This window comes from Thunnus albacares, chromosome 12 (genome assembly GCF_914725855.1).
Source record: "Thunnus albacares chromosome 12, fThuAlb1.1, whole genome shotgun sequence".
In the NCBI taxonomy this organism is placed as follows: Eukaryota; Metazoa; Chordata; class Actinopteri; order Scombriformes; family Scombridae; genus Thunnus; species Thunnus albacares.
This window is the reverse complement of record NC_058117.1, coordinates 18,884,547-18,901,767: the sequence shown is the minus strand read 5'-3', so window position 1 is coordinate 18,901,767 and position 17,221 is coordinate 18,884,547. Positions and strand designations below refer to the sequence as shown.

Below are 17,221 nucleotides of genomic sequence, written 5' to 3'. Positions count from 1 at the left end.
CATTCTCTGCTGTAGTTTGTGGGATCTTGTAATGTGCATGTAATTGTCATTAGCTCTACTGACATTCTGAAAGTACAAAACGGGGGTTGGAGAGACATGAGGAATGCAACCTTTGGGACTCGAAACATGAGGAATGGCAGATTAGATGTAGTCAAGACAGACTGGTTTGCCTGTAATTACAATGACAAACCACCGACTACATCTCCCAGGTCACTCTTATCTGATGTGAGTTTATCTAAGCTGCTGATACCTGTTTTCAACCCTGAGCCTTAGGCAACTGTAACAGTATTCAACAGACAAACATGTAAATTTGTAGCCCTGGTTCCAGATATACTTGACATGACTTTGTTAACAATGATTAATCAGCAGGAGGGTGAAATAAAACTCCACAGTCGAGATTAACCTTGTGTTAACTGCACTTATTGAAGCAGGACAGACTCATCTATGATTCTTTCATTACTCATGAGATAAATTAATTGACCAGTGATATAAATCAATAATAAATCAAGTTTCTTTGACCTGCTTTTCTGCTCCAGGTTTTAAAAAGGCAAAGTTCCACACTGACACTCATATGACACTGCAAAATAGATTTATTAAAAGACTAATTGGCTATTAGATGTAGGACGTTTACGCACGCATTTGCGACAGAGCATCACTGACAGCCACGACATTAGGTAAAGCGTTATTATCTGCGCTAATGTAATGCAGCCTGTACATTAAAATCAGCGTTAACTCCGAAAGATGCATTCATTATATCCGAGCATTCACACGGGCTTACCGACTGAGTTTGCATGGCTATTAATTAATTGATTATCGCCTCACGTCATTGCCAACTTTAATGACCCCTTCTTATAAAAACGGGTACACTTTTTCCACCAGCGGTTTAAATTTCCGAGCAAATGTAGTGATGAACCAAACTTTAATCATCTGTTTGAGCGTTGTTGACGGAGCGTCACCAGGCAGCAGTGAAGTGACCCGGGGAGCGTTAACCTAACCAAACTAATCCCGTTCATGATCACTACCGTGCCTTCGTATAAGCATGTGATATTTAACAGGTGCGTGGACGTGAGGATACAGAAACACAAAGTCCCAATGCGTGCCTACCTTTTTTTCCACACGGAGATGTGTGTTACAGGGTCATGTCCATGCAGAATCGGGTCTGTGGGTTAAATTCACGTCCCCGGCTGCAGCAACACCGACGCCGCCGCTCTGCTCCGCTCTGCTCTGCCACAGCCGCTCTGCGCACAGTGACGGAGCCGCCAAGTGACGTCAGGAAATTACTGTACGTACCGTTTGGTTCACTTGAACGGAAGAAGTTCAGTTCAGCTTGTTGCTCTAGTGGGGAAGCTGAAAACACAAAGGAAGACACAAGAAAGTAATCCGTCAGAAACGTAACCAGGTGACGAACTAATTCAGTTTAGATGAACCAAAATTAAGTTGAAATGTGCAGCTGCACAGTAACTAGCAGTAGCGCAGTAACTAATAGTAAATAAACAACCTGCAAACATGCAAACAATTGCAAAATGAATAATTCCACTGTTGATACGTCATACATTCATACATATATGCATAAATACATAGCCTTCATGCATGCATTCACACATACATAGATCAGAATCATCTTTATGGGCCAAGTATGTTTATACATACAAGGAATTTGACTCCAGTTTAGTGACTTACACAAAATAACAACACAACAATCTTCAGAAATATACACAAGGAATGACTATATACAGGTGGAATTGTTTATGTGGACTGTGAATTGGATACAAAGATACATACATGTATACTGTATAGCTATAACAAAATTATTATTATTTTCATTTTAGATACAGGCCTATGTAAAGTAGCCTGTTTCTCCAACTATGGGTTTCAGGTTCAAATATCTCCCTCTGTTGGCGGAAATGCATTGAATTCAAGAGGCTTCATATAGGTTGAGCAGGTCGCACAAACCCATGATCATTGCAGTCTTTACAAAAAGTAAAGTACATCCTCCGCCCATATAAACTGATATACAAATTAATTGACAGCCGGTATCCGGGGAGCATGTTGTGACAGCAGGTTCAGTAAACCCTGTAAAAGTCAAGATCATGGGTCTTATTCAAGTTTCAGGACACGAGTGACTTTTCAACATGAATTGTAGAACATCGCCCTCTGTTGGAGGACATGCTGAATAAACAGCAGAACAGAGCAGGATCCTTGCTTTCAAAGGGAAAAAAGGAACAAAAGTGATTATTTAAAGTTTGACTAACATGACTCTTACATGAATACACACCGTTTATTAGTAATTAATTTTCTTTCTTCCCTTTTCCCCTTTCTTTTATTAGTCTCAGGCAAACAGACACACATGTAGACAGACATTAGATAGATAGATAGATAGATAGATAGATAGATAGATAGATAGATAGATAGATAGATAGATAGATAGATAGATAGATAGATATAAAACATTCTTTACTTAATATTTAAAGAAAATCAGAATAGAATAGAAAAGTTAATTGTATATAGAAAGTTAATCAGATATAGGAAAGACGATTCTGTATAATATAGGACAGAATAGATTAAGATATTTGATTAAGGCCCAGAACCTGATCTTATTGACTATGGTAACCTATAGATTAATGGGGTAGCTGGGTAATTTCCATTACTCAATAGCAAGGCTGCCACTGACCCGGGGCTCCATCAGCGGCCCCACAGGCCCCAGGTATCTATGTATGTATCCACCTACTGGCAACAGGAAGTTATAGGCCCTATACTTTAACAAACTACTCCTACCAGGTTAACCAGATCCACCTGAAATTTGGTCAGCAAAGTTGTAAGATCTTGATGATGCAAAGTAGTGAAGCTTTTGAGTTTTCATCAAACGCTGTTGCCATAGTGATGCTTTATTCACCATGAAACAGGAAGCTGTTTTTGATGTGCAAGGTGTGTTCGAAAACTCTTAAAACTTGGAGCACACATCAGAACCCATGAACATTGCAAGAATACACAGCGATTGAGTTCATGCATGTTTAGTGGGCTCCATAGCGTCCCCTAATGTGTGGAGGGCTGTAGTTGGGATAAAGTTGCCCCGATATTTCTGTATTTTATGTGAACTTTTTTGAACTCCTCCTAGAAGGTTTATTGGATTCATTTGTAATTTGATTTGTATAACCCTCAGAGTACTGTGACACTAAATTGTGAAGGAACAGTCGATACTTCGAACAATGATGTCATAGGTCATGTGACAACAGGCCATTTTATGCAATTTGCAGGTATGGAACTTTTTGAAACTCTTCCTAGAGGAATCAACAGGTCCACCTCAAAGTGAAATCTCAAGGACTTCACGATACCAAATTGCCAAGCTTTTGAGTTTTTGCAGGAACGCTGTCGCTGATGTGGAAAATATGCATGTTTCGCAGTGAAAGATGAAGCTGTTATAACTTGACTTTATATTGTCCAATCTGCCCCAAATTTCACATGCTGGATAAGAGTCCAAGCTTGAAGACATCTACATGCCTATTTTAAGTCATAGTCATAGTGCCACCTACTGACAACAGGAAGTCAGCCTTATGTGACATCATCCGATTTACATGAAATTTACATGGTTTTGTCTACACATGATATACAGCAACATGATGCATAATTAGTGGGTGTTCCCTGCTACCACATGGTGGACACAGAAAGTGATATTTAACTCCTGTGTGCAACAGCTGATATTCATGAAAATGCATATGCATGTCAGGCGATCTCCACTAATTGTGTTGTTGCATTTAAGACCCACAGCTCATTTTTGCCCCATGGTCTCCTGGCACTTTAATCCAGCCCCAGATCATTTTAATTACTGGATATAATAGAATAGAATATATAGAATACGCTACTCTATATAGAATGGGATAGAATCAAATAAGCTATTTAATTATGGTTCAGAACTAAAAGCATTTACTCAAAAGAATAATCTATTGAGTAATGATAATTACACAATATTCTATTGTATAAAAATATATTCTATTTGATTATATTATACTAGAATAGAATAGAATAGAATAGAATAGAATAGAATAGAATAGAATAGAATAATCTTTAATTGCCCAAGTATGTTAGCGCATACGAGTAATGACTATATAAAGGTGAAACCGTTTCTGTGGACTGTAAACAGAATACAAATAGTGCAAAGAAGTGAAAAGTGCAAAGAGTGCTTAAATAAATATTAAATGGTTAAAAAAAAAAAGAGAAAAAGACGTTATTTTATATACATGTAGTAGGTAGAACATTTGAAGTTTTGGAAATGACAAGACGAGTAATTATGATTTGTTTTATTTTGCTCACCCAGAGGAGCTTTTCTATGAGATAAAAATGTAAACTTTGCAAGTAGACTAGCAACATGTTGCCACCATCAATCTGAACTCTTTGAATGCGGCACGCATGCGCAGTGCATTGACATTTTGAAGTTGCTTCTCCGGGGTGTTTGAACAGGAAGGCGGACATGTTGGCCAGGCTGTGGGAGAAAATCGGGCATCGTCTGCTGTTTTTTTCCCCCCCAAAACCTAACATACATCAAAATCCAATCTGTTTGCCTTCGATCTGAGAGATAAAGCCGTCTGGACGACGAGCAGTCGACAGTCAGTGACAGTGCACGGAGCTGCGGCGGAAGGACTGCCGTTAAACGCTGTAACGACTCCGTGTTTCAACTGATCGAAATTTGGAAGAAGCAGAAGTTTTTTTTCCCACCACTTCTACTTTTGAGCTGTCAGATTCGTTTGTCGTTTTCTGCAAGGGCCTGGCACAGATATGGGAACGGGCCCGGACTAACCCTCCCACAAACTGTGTTTTCCAAATAGACGTTACATTCAAGTTTAAGTTGCCTTTTGTTTGGATGCACCAACATTTTTAAGCCCTTATCCTCTGCGGCATCCTGCGGAGGCTGACTAATCTGTCGCCGCATTTATCTTCTACCACTGAAGTTATTTGCCACTCATACTGGGAAACATCTTTCGACACTGGAAATGTGGCTTTTGTATATTCAACGCAACCAGAAACGTTTTATCGTCTGTGAAAACTCGAGGAGAACGATGTGTTTTCTTTGAAGTGCGGCGGAAAGTTCACACGAAGAAAGGAACATTTGGCTAGCTAGCTACCGCTGGCTGCTAAGGCTAGCTAGCCAGCCTTCTGCCTCGCCAGTGAGCTTTTTTTGTTCATAACTCAACACCGGGACTGAATTCAACAGCAAAAATGTCTGCTGGAGAAAGTCTGGGGGCTCGATTTGAAAAAATCGATGCCATGTTGAAGGACCCAAAGTCAGAAATAAATACGGATTGTCTTCTGGTAAGTTTGTAGCTTGCTAGCTGGCTAGGTAGCTAACGAGTCAGCCATTCGGGGTCAGTCTACTCCTTGGAGCAGAAATTCTTTCCGAGACCAACAAGTCGTCTCAATTGTCGCAGAAGAAATGTGTTGATATTGACGCTGACTGGCCAGTTTGGCTCACACACTAAGCCAAGTTCAAATATCTGCATGTGGGCGTATATGTCCTTAAGTATTAACGAAAACAAAACAATCAGCGGGTTGAACTCTGTTATTCTGTACTCAAATATAATATGAACTCCCAGCCAAAAACAATGAATCTGTAATTGCTAGCAGCAGGGTTTGTGTTTAATTTCCACAGCGATGGACTCTCAGTACTCAATAATTTGGTTTCCTTAAAGGAGACTAACTAATTAAAAAGCAGTGGTGTCTAAATTTGTCTGACAGATGACAACAGACACGCTTTATGATTATTTTCTCAGATTATTCTCGGTCTAATTTACGTCAGTAGTAATACATCGTGTTATTAAATGTGATCAAGTGAAGTGGTTTCCTTGACATCTTCTTCAGTCTGATAATGGTATGTGATGTCACCAGTGTGACCTTCAGATCAATTGCAAGAGGTTGGTTAGGTGTGCTCTGTGCTGTTTTGTCTAAATTTACTTATCAAAGTTTCATTTGAAGTGATAGGCTGCCTGCAAGCTTGTTCTAACCTGCAGGCCTCCAGCTGCATCATTACACCTGTTGGCTTGAGTTCACCCTGACTGCTTCCTGTCTATGGGTGACAACTCATGAAGTGACTCTCCAGTCTAGGAGAAAGAAGGCGGCTGCTGCCACGTGCTAAACCCTAAAGCAACACCTTCATAGATTTTTTTTTTATTACATGTGGCAATCCCAGGAACTGACTCACCATGGAGTGGAAGCTAAGGGGATGTTGTTGTGTCAAGTGTTTGTTGATATCGGGAGCGTTTTGGCCTGGGTGACAGTGGCACTGAATGTTTTCACAAGGATTTGGCCCTTGGTGACTCACAAGAGCAGTTGCACTCAGATATATAGTGTGATGAAGCCAGATATTCATGTGGGTAATTGGATGGAAAGCTCTGGCCTGAATTTTCAGGGATTGACCTTGGTACCTCTGTTTTGGTGCCTATGTTTTGAAAACTCAGACATACCCACCTGAATTTTCACTTAGGGTTCACTGTTTGAAGTAGCAAGGGATGACTGGTAGTTACGGATCTCTGTATACAGTAGTTTCATTGTAACTCATTCAGGTGTTGTGCGCATAAGGTCATACTCTTTAATTAATGACCCCTGTATCTTGAATGTGTGACATAAGTGTTTTAGCAGGTAGATTGTCTTAGGGACATCATGGAAACTGTTTTTGGGAAGGGGGCTTGTCCTTAAATCCCACCTACACACCTAACTTGGAGTATTTGTGTATAGGCTTCTGTGGATAGCTTTCTTTTGAAAAGAAAACTTGCTTAGTCTCTGTGACCTCCCATCCTGTTGCAGAAAGAGCCAATTAAACTCACCTAAAAGTGCACATGCTCTGCATTTTTAATGGCAAAAAGCTGTGGGGACTGTTCCTGCTGGCAGCCACACACACAAGGGTGTTGTTCCTCTTTTTTCCCCTCTCTGCAATCTCCCTTGATCAATGAATGGAGGCCTTTTGCCGAGGCTCTCTCTGCCACCATGCAACTCCACCCACAGCTTAATAAAATTCCATGCTAATCAAATAACCTCTTGTCTTTGACTGGCCTGGAGTTCCCTGTGTGTCCCAAAGCCATTCTGCACGTCTGGAGAGAGTTGAGACCAGGCAGGCTGCTCTGAGGTAGCTGGGTGTGGGCTCTGCTCTCTACCCATAAACCAAAATTATGTGGACTGAAGACTCATGTTTCTGAAGGCCGTGAATCAGGACATTTAACTCATAAAGCAGCCAACATGCTTGGCTATGAGTAATAGGTTCCATCAGAACGCACAATGCAAGCCTCTTACTGGCTGTGTTTCTGTACCTGAGTCTTGAGCTGGCACTGCTTTCTGTCTCAAGTATAGCACTGTTGTGATTCTACTTTTCTTCCCAGAGAAGCCTGGCCTGTGTTGCGTGATGGTGACGTTTGGCCTGCACCTTACCACTCAGCTCTGGGCCGGCCTATCAAGCCCTGTATTCCAACCCTGTCGCCCCTTATCTTTACCCCCCTAAATAAATCCTGCTTGGAAAGAAGAGTGCCTTATCTGGATGGGCTGCCCCCTCCCCAATCATTGTGCTCAAGGCAGGCTTCTAAAGAGCCAATCTGTACAGACAGAATTCCTGACATTGTGATGGGAAAGCTCGCTGACATTAAGGGTCCCAGAATTGATATGTTTTTCTGTTGACAACAACTGATAGCTTCCATTAGATCCTTCTTTCATAGTATATGTCTGGATTGAACATCCTCACATTAGTTTGTGTCTCTGAACGTTAGCATACAGGAAATAGTATGTTAGTACATTTGTGAAAATACTGAATACGCCTTCAGTGGTAGAGTATGTTTATCATTTGGTAAATTAGAATGGTTGGGTTGATATGTTGGAACTTGTTTTGCATGGGCTTTGCCTCTATTTGAACGATATATAAAGGCTTCCTGGCATAGTCTTTGTTCTTACTTTGACACTTGAGGTGCATTAGCTACTCTGTGTTTTGATCTGTCTTTCATCTGTTATTTGGACTCTAAATCTGTAATAAGAGTAATTACAGGAAGCGACAAGGCCAGTAAACCAGATTTGTAGACAGTGATTGTGTGACTGCTACATGAACATGTTCAGATGGATGCTGTTTTATTAAAGTGATTTAGAATATGAGTTAAGCTGAAATTTTTAAATCATAAACAGTGTTAATAGTAGTTAATGTGGTAGATACAAAAAGGCTAAATCATCTTTGCTTTAATTCATATACACTTCTGAAATGTAAAATGATAAAATACAATAGCTATGAGCTAATTTACAATGCAGAAACACTTTATTAAATGAGTGGAATAATTAGTGTATTAAAATGATATTTGCAGATTAATACCTGCTAGTATTTGTCTTCCCACAACAATGTCAGTGTTAACTGATTGAAAGAGGTGCTTATTACTGCTTAAGCCATTATAACTAATCAGTGGTGCTGTGTGGCAATGAATCTATGGAATAAGAATGGCTAATGTGAACATTATATGCTTATTTTAACTTATTTGCTCAATGACGGTCACATTGCCACTGTTGGCATGCCGCATGGTTTCCATCTCCAAGTGTATTCGAGTCCCAGACACCTACGCCCATGCTTTGGCATTCAAAGTAAACCGTCATATAGCAAAACCAGGGTCTACAGATGGTGTCCATGAGCTTTTGTGCAGGCAAAGGGACAGTCCCCAGTCACGACTGTCTAAAATCGAGCCTTCAGAATCATTAGATGGATCATTTTACTGGTGTGCTTTTAGTCGTCTCGCATAGTAAATCTGCTGAGGCCCAGCTTAAGTAACAGCCAGAGTACAGTCAATTCTTGCCCTTGTTTAAGTGACCTTTGCCTTTAATGGGCGATTCTTACCTGCAAGGTGTTGTCTGCACTGATAATGCAACTATAGTTGGTATTGATTCAAGACTTAGCGACAGATCTGCACAGTTGAGAGGAAAATGATGTCTACTTTCTTCTTAGCATGTGGGCCTATGTGTCAATAGACCAGGATTATTGCTATATGTTTGCTGAATATCAAGTCAAGATAATTAATGCTTTTTTACAGTGAGAGCTCTACCATTTCCTTAACCTAAAACCTGAGGATGTAGTAAAATTAAATTATTCAACGTCATTTTCTGTACCTATTCATTTAGAAAGCACGAGATGACTCATTATCATTCTGTAAATGACTATACTGGTGGTTTTTATGTTTAAGCCTGTTGAAGTTGCTTAAAATTTGCTTTTACTCTACGTTAGTTGTGACTGTTTAACCAAGCATCACAACCTTTTGATGCATAATTAAGATTTAGCAAGTATAACACTGATGACTGAGGCAAATGTGAAATAATATTTTGATGATTTTTTTTTTTTTTCTTTGTCATGTTGCCCAGCCTTGTTGTTGTCACACGGTAATGCGGCTGCCAGGAATGACAGATTTGGAAACAACTACTGGAATCTTGGATGTCAGAGCATCGTTGAATGCACCACCACTTTATTTGCAAATTGTCTCTGCTCACAGCTACATTATATCTTGCAAGGCTAATATAACTTTGATAAAAAAAAAAAATAAGTGACTAAATTTTCATGGTGGTGGATTACTTCAAGTCTCTGCAAGTTAATTTTCACAGCTTGCTGTCTGGAAGCAGGAAAATCAGTCGAATAAAGTTTGGTAGGCTTTGGAAAATAGACAGAAATTTTATAAACAACGTCTAAGTTAGTTATTGGTTAAAACACCGGGAAAACCACTGGCCTGGTCTATAATGATGAATTCCATCTCAAGTTGAAAAACACATATTTGTAGTAATGGTTATTGTCAGCATTTGATCCATCCCTATTGTCAGAAAGGTTCAGGGCTGTCGGTTGTAAACTGCTCTCCTCAGCTATTCAGCTATGGGAAAAACAATTGGCTGAGCTATTTGTAGCTCTGCATTCCCTCAACTGACTGATTATGTGCAGGAATGCATACTAAAATGATCCACTCTTTTAATAATGGAACGCTTTTTCCTTTGATTTACCCATTGAACTTTACAGCCTCCTGCTTTTTTTTTTTTATCTTAGTTATTAAGGGCTAAAATCCAGTTACTTTGTCCCACTTACAAAGGACTCTGCGACCCCTATCCAGTCAAGATGGTCTAAGTGAACTGAGTGAATGTTTAATAAGATAGTTATTTGTTCGGGTAAGGTCAGAAATCCTGGGCAATGCAGGAAAGGAGACTTGAGTTTTGCTTGAGAATCCAGAGCTCAGTCAGTGGAAACACGTGAGCGCTCTTCACTGTTGAAATAACTCAATTATATTTTGACATGAAAGCATTTGTGACAGTGATTCTCGCTCACTGGGACCTCATAAGGAAATGGAATGCCCCTGTTTTGCCACCCCTGGGTTCACTGTCACTGCCATTTATCCAGTAGAGTTGTTAGATATGCAGGCTTTCTAGGTAAGTGGGATTTCCTGTCAGTAGATATTATATACAGCAGGACTACGCAAAAGGAGTTCGGACCAAGTGCATAGTATAAAAAAAAAAAAAAAACTTGAGTGAAACTGACTGATGAGTTCCTAAGTTTTCCAAATTGATATATCCCAGAACAGATGATTTGTATCCCCTTACATTTCTATTTGTACCTGAAAGCTTTCAGCAAGGAAGTAATGTGGTATTTTAATGCTTTGAATGGCTTCATTGGCTTGTGTGATCCCATTCGTGTTTACACGGGGCCCAGCCTGCAATGAAACTGCCTTTATTTGCATTGCAAACCGAATGGCTGTCTGCACAATTGCTCACATGTGGAAAGCATATTGTCTTGAAGGAGGTGGCAGAAAAGGAAGTGAGAAGTAGGGCTCGACTCAGGCCAGTCCACATGCCTTGTTCTGGCATGCAGAAAGGGATGATGTGGATGAATCTCCCATGGAAATTTTAACTCAGACTTAAATGTCTGGAAAAGAGCTTGTGTGTTGTGTGTGTGTGTGTGTATGTGTGTGTGTGGATTTCTCTCCCCTAAAGCTTAAAGAAATAATTGCCATATGTAATGTCAACCACTGGTATTGCTATACACATTTTTTAAAACTTGCATAATTACCACATTCCATTAATAGTGCGACGAGATGGTTTTTCATGTTATTATTATTATTATTATTTAGTAATCCCAGAGATGTGTCGCCCTCTGCCTGAAGCAGCATCAGCAGAAATAGGATAACATGGAGCCCTGCAAGCTCTAGTTTTTCCCAGTGATTTTTTTTTTTTTTTTTTCCCAAGACTGCCACATAATGAAACATAGCCTGTGGCCTGCTACCGCCCAGTGCTTATTGCACTGAGTGAATTTCATGCACGGTTTTGCTCTGCTTCTATTAGGGTAGATTGTTGGAATATTGCTTATGGTAAGCTTTAAATATATAGTTATCAGGGGTGTAACGGTACGTGAATTTGTCCCGACCCATCAAGGTTCAGACGTTACAGTTCGGTGCATGCAGTCTAACGAAGAATATGATCTCTGACCCAAACAATTACCGTCAAAATAGTTTAATAATCCACTTACTCCGACGTGCAGAACAATGATTCTAGAGCACGAGTTCCACCCGGCAAGTATTGGCAGCGCACCACTTAGCTGTAACATGCTCGTGTACAGTATGTATGCTAGCCGGCTTAGCTCAGGTAGCCTGGTTACCCTGTAGTGTCGCTACATCAGAATGACAAATGAGAGACCCATAACACTGACCAAGTGCAACACTATTATTAAAATAGGCTCTGTTATCTCCGTAGTAAAACGATACCGTATCTCCCCGTCCCCCTCCCCTCTCTCTCTGACGGTCGGCTTTTCACTCTGCCTTTTGAATGAAGCCATTCATTCAACAATAAATACATTTGATTTCTGACGTGTTCACACAGCACGTCATAAGAACCCATTCTGAGGGAGAAAAATGTGGTTAAAAAGTCAAAGTTAAGTATAGTTAAAATAGTTGTTTGGTCCTTCTGGCTGATGTATTATTATATTTGACATCATTATATTATTAATACTGAAGCATCAGTGTTAGAGCAGCATGTTACTGTTGCAGCTGCTGGAGGTGGAGCTAGTTTCAACTACTTTATATACAGTTAGACCATAAATTATCATATAAAACAGCTGTCAGCAGGTGTGCTGACTCAGAAAGTTTGTTTGTTTTTCCACTGCAGTAAAACTTTTGTTTTAAACTCATGAGTCATTGTTGGATGTTTACATTTTTAAAAATAAGGACCAAAATATTATTTTCTACCTCTCTACTAGCCATAGTGTCTCTAAGGTTTTGCACTTGATTAATATTGTTGATTAATATACTCTTGCCTGGTTGATTCTTGCTGTCTCTACAAAGTATTATGATATCTTGGTGGCTATTGGCTACATCCATATGCACTTAGAATTTAGGCCCTTGTTGTATTATTACTATTTATTTGCAGCACTGTATCATTCCCCACCCCCCATTTCATACTTCACATATTTATTGTTGATGCTTTGTTTCCTTCTGTTTGCCTGTAAACAGAAACCTCTGAGTTCCTGAAAATTTCACAGCCTCAAATTCAGTACATGTGCTCAACAGTTTCACCTCTGTGAAATTAATGTGAATTACTAGCCAAGAAAGAGTGTCGTCAGTGATTCTGGACCATCACACTTATATTTGTTAGCATAGCCCGGGGATGATTTTTGGCTGAGCCATGTTGGGGCTATTGGCTGCTCCATCTGGTCCGTTGGCAGAGCGGTCTGAGAGTCAAAGCCAGACAACACAGATGATGTTTGGTCATTGAACTACAACCTTGATGATCACAAATAAGCCACCAGACTACAGGATATTTAATATTTATATATTAAACCTGGTGACCTTACTTGTGTGTGTGTGTGATGTGTTAATAAGCAAACACAGAGTCTGTTTAATATTGCAGACAGACTGATATTGATACCTTGATGTGAGGAATTGAAGTTTGGTCTTTTGAAAGCGTTTTTTTTCTCAATGTCACTTATTAGATATGCTGGATTAGCATCTAGAAAATTTACCATGTCATCATATATTATGGCGATAGAGGATTTTATCTATATCGCCCACTCTTAACACCTCCGCATCTCTAAATACAATCCCCCACAAATACCTTGACACAGTCCCTCTTTCCACTAGGATCACCAGTAGAAACCACAGCGCAGATGCAAATGCTGAGATTCAAACTCGGAACAGTTGCTTCTCACACAGCCATTGTTATTCACACTTACTGCTTTAAATTGCAGATTTAATATAGTGCAGTTTGTTCCGTAAAATCAGCTACATGTAACAATTAAAGTCTGTAGTTTGTGCTACAGTGTGCTTTCCCACTCACTATACCTGAGTTCTTTTGTCACTGGAGATTCTTAGCCTTGGCTGTCTTCTGATTTTTTTCTTTGTTTTTTCCTTCATTTGTTCTCCCATTGGAGTAGCCGGCCCCACATGCACAGCCCTCCACTCCCTCCTCCTTTCCGTCATAGTGTTAAGCACTAGTACTGATTGAAAATAAGGCTCACTATGTGACTCTGTACTTGGGATGGATTTTTTTTTTTTTTTTTTTCTCCCTCCCTTCCTTCACTTTTTGTTGAGAACTTGTTTGGCCACATACCTAAAATAGCTCTCTGACGTGTACAGTCCTGTTAAGGAATGTTACTGTGGCTGTCCAGAGTTCTCTGCGGCAGGAAGTTATGCAAACGTGCATTGCTGAGCACAGAGCCTTGTGATTAGGGTCCTGAAGGACTCAGTTCTTCAGGTTTTTTTTTTTTTCCAGTGCAGGCTGGCTGGATACTCAATGGCCAACAAGGCCCCCTTTTTCTCCCAGCCAGTGGTCTATCTATGTGTGAATTCTCCCTTCTGAAAGTTGGCTTAAAGCTTTTTTTTTTAAAGCTCAGCAGATGATGGCTCTCAGCGTCGCCATGTGTGTCGATTACAACCTCCTCTCTCATTAATTTCCCTCATTCTGTCCCAGTGAATGTCTCCGTCGCTTTTATCCTTCCCACCAGCCATTCTTCACCTCCCATTTTCCCTTTTTTTTCCCCTCCCACCTGCCTTCTCCCCTGCTTCCACCCATCCCAGAGGGCGTTTGCTTGTTTTATGTCTCATAGAGGGGGGTACGGCCCTGACCGCCACTGCTGAGCACAAGCAGCAGAGTTACTTAAGAGGATTCCTCTCCTTGTCTGAGCTGCTGATTCACCATGTGTCATCATTGTTTTGCTCAGAGGTGCAAAAAAGAAATGTGTCACTAGTTAACAGAAGATCATTCACAGTACAGGAATGACAAGATTCCTGGTCTGATAGTGAGTTCAGGGATGATGTATCTTGCATCTACAAGTGAAATGAAGTGGGTTTATTTTTATTATAAGCAATTTAGTTGTAGTATTTTTTTTCTCTGACTTTTTGAAGAAAGCAAACGTAGGCTAGTTGACCTGTAACAAAGTGGCAAAAGATACTCAGTTTCAACATCTGGCTCACACTTGCTGGAAGGAATGCATAACAGTATGTGGTGTTCAAGTGTTTGTGTGCCTGTCTTGTTGCAGCCATTCTGGATTATGGAAGATTAGATTAAATCCCGCCAGTAGCACTTATGCTCCTACCTAGCTCGAGGCAAGATAGCCTGTACTGTTTGTTTACAAATCGCAGAATTCCAATATCATAGATTTCCAAGAAGGATATCTTATCTCTTAAATTACATCGACACCATCATACTCAGCCCCGTCTTCACACCTCACAGGAATGATGCTACTCAAGTTATTATGAAAGCGCTTCCTAATGAGGGTCAGGAACCGGTGAAGAAGGAGTAGCTTCTGTGTTTTCAGTGGGTGTTGCAGCCTTGTATTGTTAAGTCACACAGTTGACCTCACTGTATGGTTATTGTTAGGCACCACCCTGTTGCCTCAGTCATCAAAAGGTACTTAGTTCCTTCAGTTGCTTTTATTAGAAACTTTGTAACCAGGGTGGGAAATATGGCTTTTGGGTCATCCAGCCAGAATGACAGTTGGGTTTTTGAAATGTACCAGGCGTTCGCTTTTTCCATCCACCATTTTTTTTTTTTTTTTTTTTAATGCAAATTGAAATAATTTTCATAATGTCTGTGTCTGCATTATTGGCTCCAGAATAGATTTTCCAGTAATATAACTCATGAATCCAATTCTGTCCAGCAGCTGACTCTAGCGTCTGGACGTCATAACCTTTTCGCAGCAGGCTTATTTCACGTCATTTCAGCTGCATGGCCATCCATCATATAACTGACAGCATTAAAACCAGACCTGTTCGGTTACCTCGTTCTGTAATATGCTTGTTATTGTATTAACTAAACCCAAACGAAAGCAGATTTTCCAATCCCTCATGTATACTTAGTCGGCATGCATTTTAAATATCGTCTTCTAGCATTAAACTGGACTTACAACAATGATTCAGTGATTTTTACATAGACCTTTGCAGACTACATGCAACCAGTAGATCTGTTATTAATCCCTGTAACACACTGTGAATGTTTACAGTAGCAGTGAAATCCGGCTCTTTGTAATAAGCTAAAAACCTCCCAGACATTATTAATGTAATCCAGGCTTGAAGCTAGCTTTGTGCAGAAGTGACCGCTCAAAGCTGTCCCACAGAGACAAACAGCCTGACCGGACACTGTGTTTGCCTTTTTTTTTTTTTTTTACATGTTGCCTGTGATGTTAGGAGTAGTAGAGACTGTGTAGCTTTTTTTTTTCCTGCTTGTTAACCCTTCTCTTCTCTCTTCAGGATGGCTTGGATGCACTGGTGTACGACCTTGACTTCCCTGCCCTGAGGAAAAACAAGAGCATTGACAACTTTTTGAATAGATGTAAGTAGCCCCTCGTCATTGCTTTTCCCCCTCGTACGTCCTCTTTTAAATGTCGATCCCTCCGTGTCTCTCGCTTTAACCATTTGTGCTTTGCAGTCCCCCCTGTTACATATGGGTATAAGCCCAGGCCCAGAAAAAGAAGGCTGTTTTTGGGTCACCGCCTCTATGCAGGCTTGGACACAATAGGTGTCTGCTGCTTAGTGTCCCCAACAAAGGGGCTTTCATAAATGGCTGGTGACCCACATGATGCCTGTCGGGATGGCTCCTCTTTTTTTTTTTTTTTTGCGGTGCCCTTACACTGGGGAACCCCCATCTAACTATGCGTTAGACAAACCAGAACATACACTACCAAAGCTGATAGTGAAGCTTAATCTTACTCAGACTGGCTCACCTTGATACAACGGCACAAGCATTTACATTTCTAAGAATTAGCAACTAACATGTTAATCACAGAACTTGTTTTCTTTTTTTTTTTTTTTTTGAGCCAACGATGACTGGAGTGGGGGCAGGGCATCAGTGTTGATCTTGGGGAATATTTGTCTTCTGAATTACATATAGACAAACATATATTACATATAGAGAAACATCTAATTTAACAAAACACCTATAACCAAACATGTGCTTACTCTCCCTGCCTCCTCTGTCTTCATCTCTATCATAACCCAACATTTTTGCAGCCTTCCGTAACACTTTTTTTTTTTTTTCTTTTTTGTTTGAGTTTCTCACAGAGACTCTTCATAGCTCTCCTTTAAAGAAAGAAACCCGTGCACAGGGCATGAGAATTGTATTCACGTGCGGAATGAATCGGGTAGGGGTTGCTTTCACGGGGAAGTGATCGGTGCTCCGCGTTCACTGTGCGCTCTTTGTGATAGACGTCACAGATTGTCGCACGTATAAACTTCTCTCACTATGTCCACAGTGGCAGAAATACATTACCCTGATTAGTAATCAGTGCCTATTTGCCAGTAATCATATACTAATTTGTAATGACTGTAGTTGAGGTGGGGGCAGCCTGCCTTATGAAAACATGGCTGAGAGGAAATGTTATTCTTTCTTGGCTCCATGTTAAAGAGTTGAGGGTTTATTTTAGTCCATGTAATAGCATTTAATGTAGCCTTAACAGGACCTGTAAGCTTTTTTTATCAGAAAATATTTAATGTTTCTTATTTGAATATCAACCCAAGCTTCTGCGAACCCTTCGGCAAAAACTGCCATTACGCATCTCCTCAATTACTCTTGGTACAGTACTTGTGTGTATAGCAGCCAAGTGTTGGAACTGCATTGATGGATATGGAGTAATGGACTGGCTGTCTTGTGAGACACTGGTCCTCAATGGCATTTGTTGCCTGAAGGGCTCTTTACTCTGAATTCCTCCCTCCATGTATTGCGCTTTGCACCCCGATCATATCAGCTGATTGCTCTACTCTAT

At 40.4% G+C, this 17,221-nt stretch overlaps 2 protein-coding genes across 7 annotated transcripts in view; one reads left to right on the top strand and one right to left on the bottom strand.

Moving 5' to 3' along the window:
* greb1l (GREB1 like retinoic acid receptor coactivator) overlaps positions 1-1,251 on the bottom strand; it is a 42,106-nt gene extending 40,855 nt beyond the window's left edge. For 3 of the 4 annotated variants that reach the window (XM_044368643.1, XM_044368647.1, XM_044368645.1), the window contains exon 1: positions 1,105-1,250. The gene's annotated coding sequence lies outside the window, so the exon portion shown is untranslated. Of the gene's footprint in view, positions 1-1,104 lie in introns of all 4 variants that reach the window. The other variant, XM_044368648.1, reaches the window with a different exon arrangement.
* A 3,168-nt stretch (positions 1,252-4,419) lies between these two features.
* rock1 (Rho-associated, coiled-coil containing protein kinase 1) overlaps positions 4,420-17,221 on the top strand; it is a 31,061-nt gene continuing 18,259 nt past the window's right edge. Inside the window, exons 1-2 of one of the 3 annotated variants that reach the window (XR_006406393.1) lie at positions 4,420-5,304; positions 15,711-15,792. Coding sequence is in view for 2 of the 3 variants with exons in the window: in XM_044367636.1 (XP_044223571.1) it covers positions 5,212-5,304; positions 15,711-15,792 (175 nt within the window). In the remaining variant the exon portion in view is untranslated. The remainder of the gene's footprint in view (positions 5,305-15,710; positions 15,793-17,221) is intronic. The other 2 variants (XM_044367636.1, XM_044367637.1) reach the window with 2 other exon arrangements.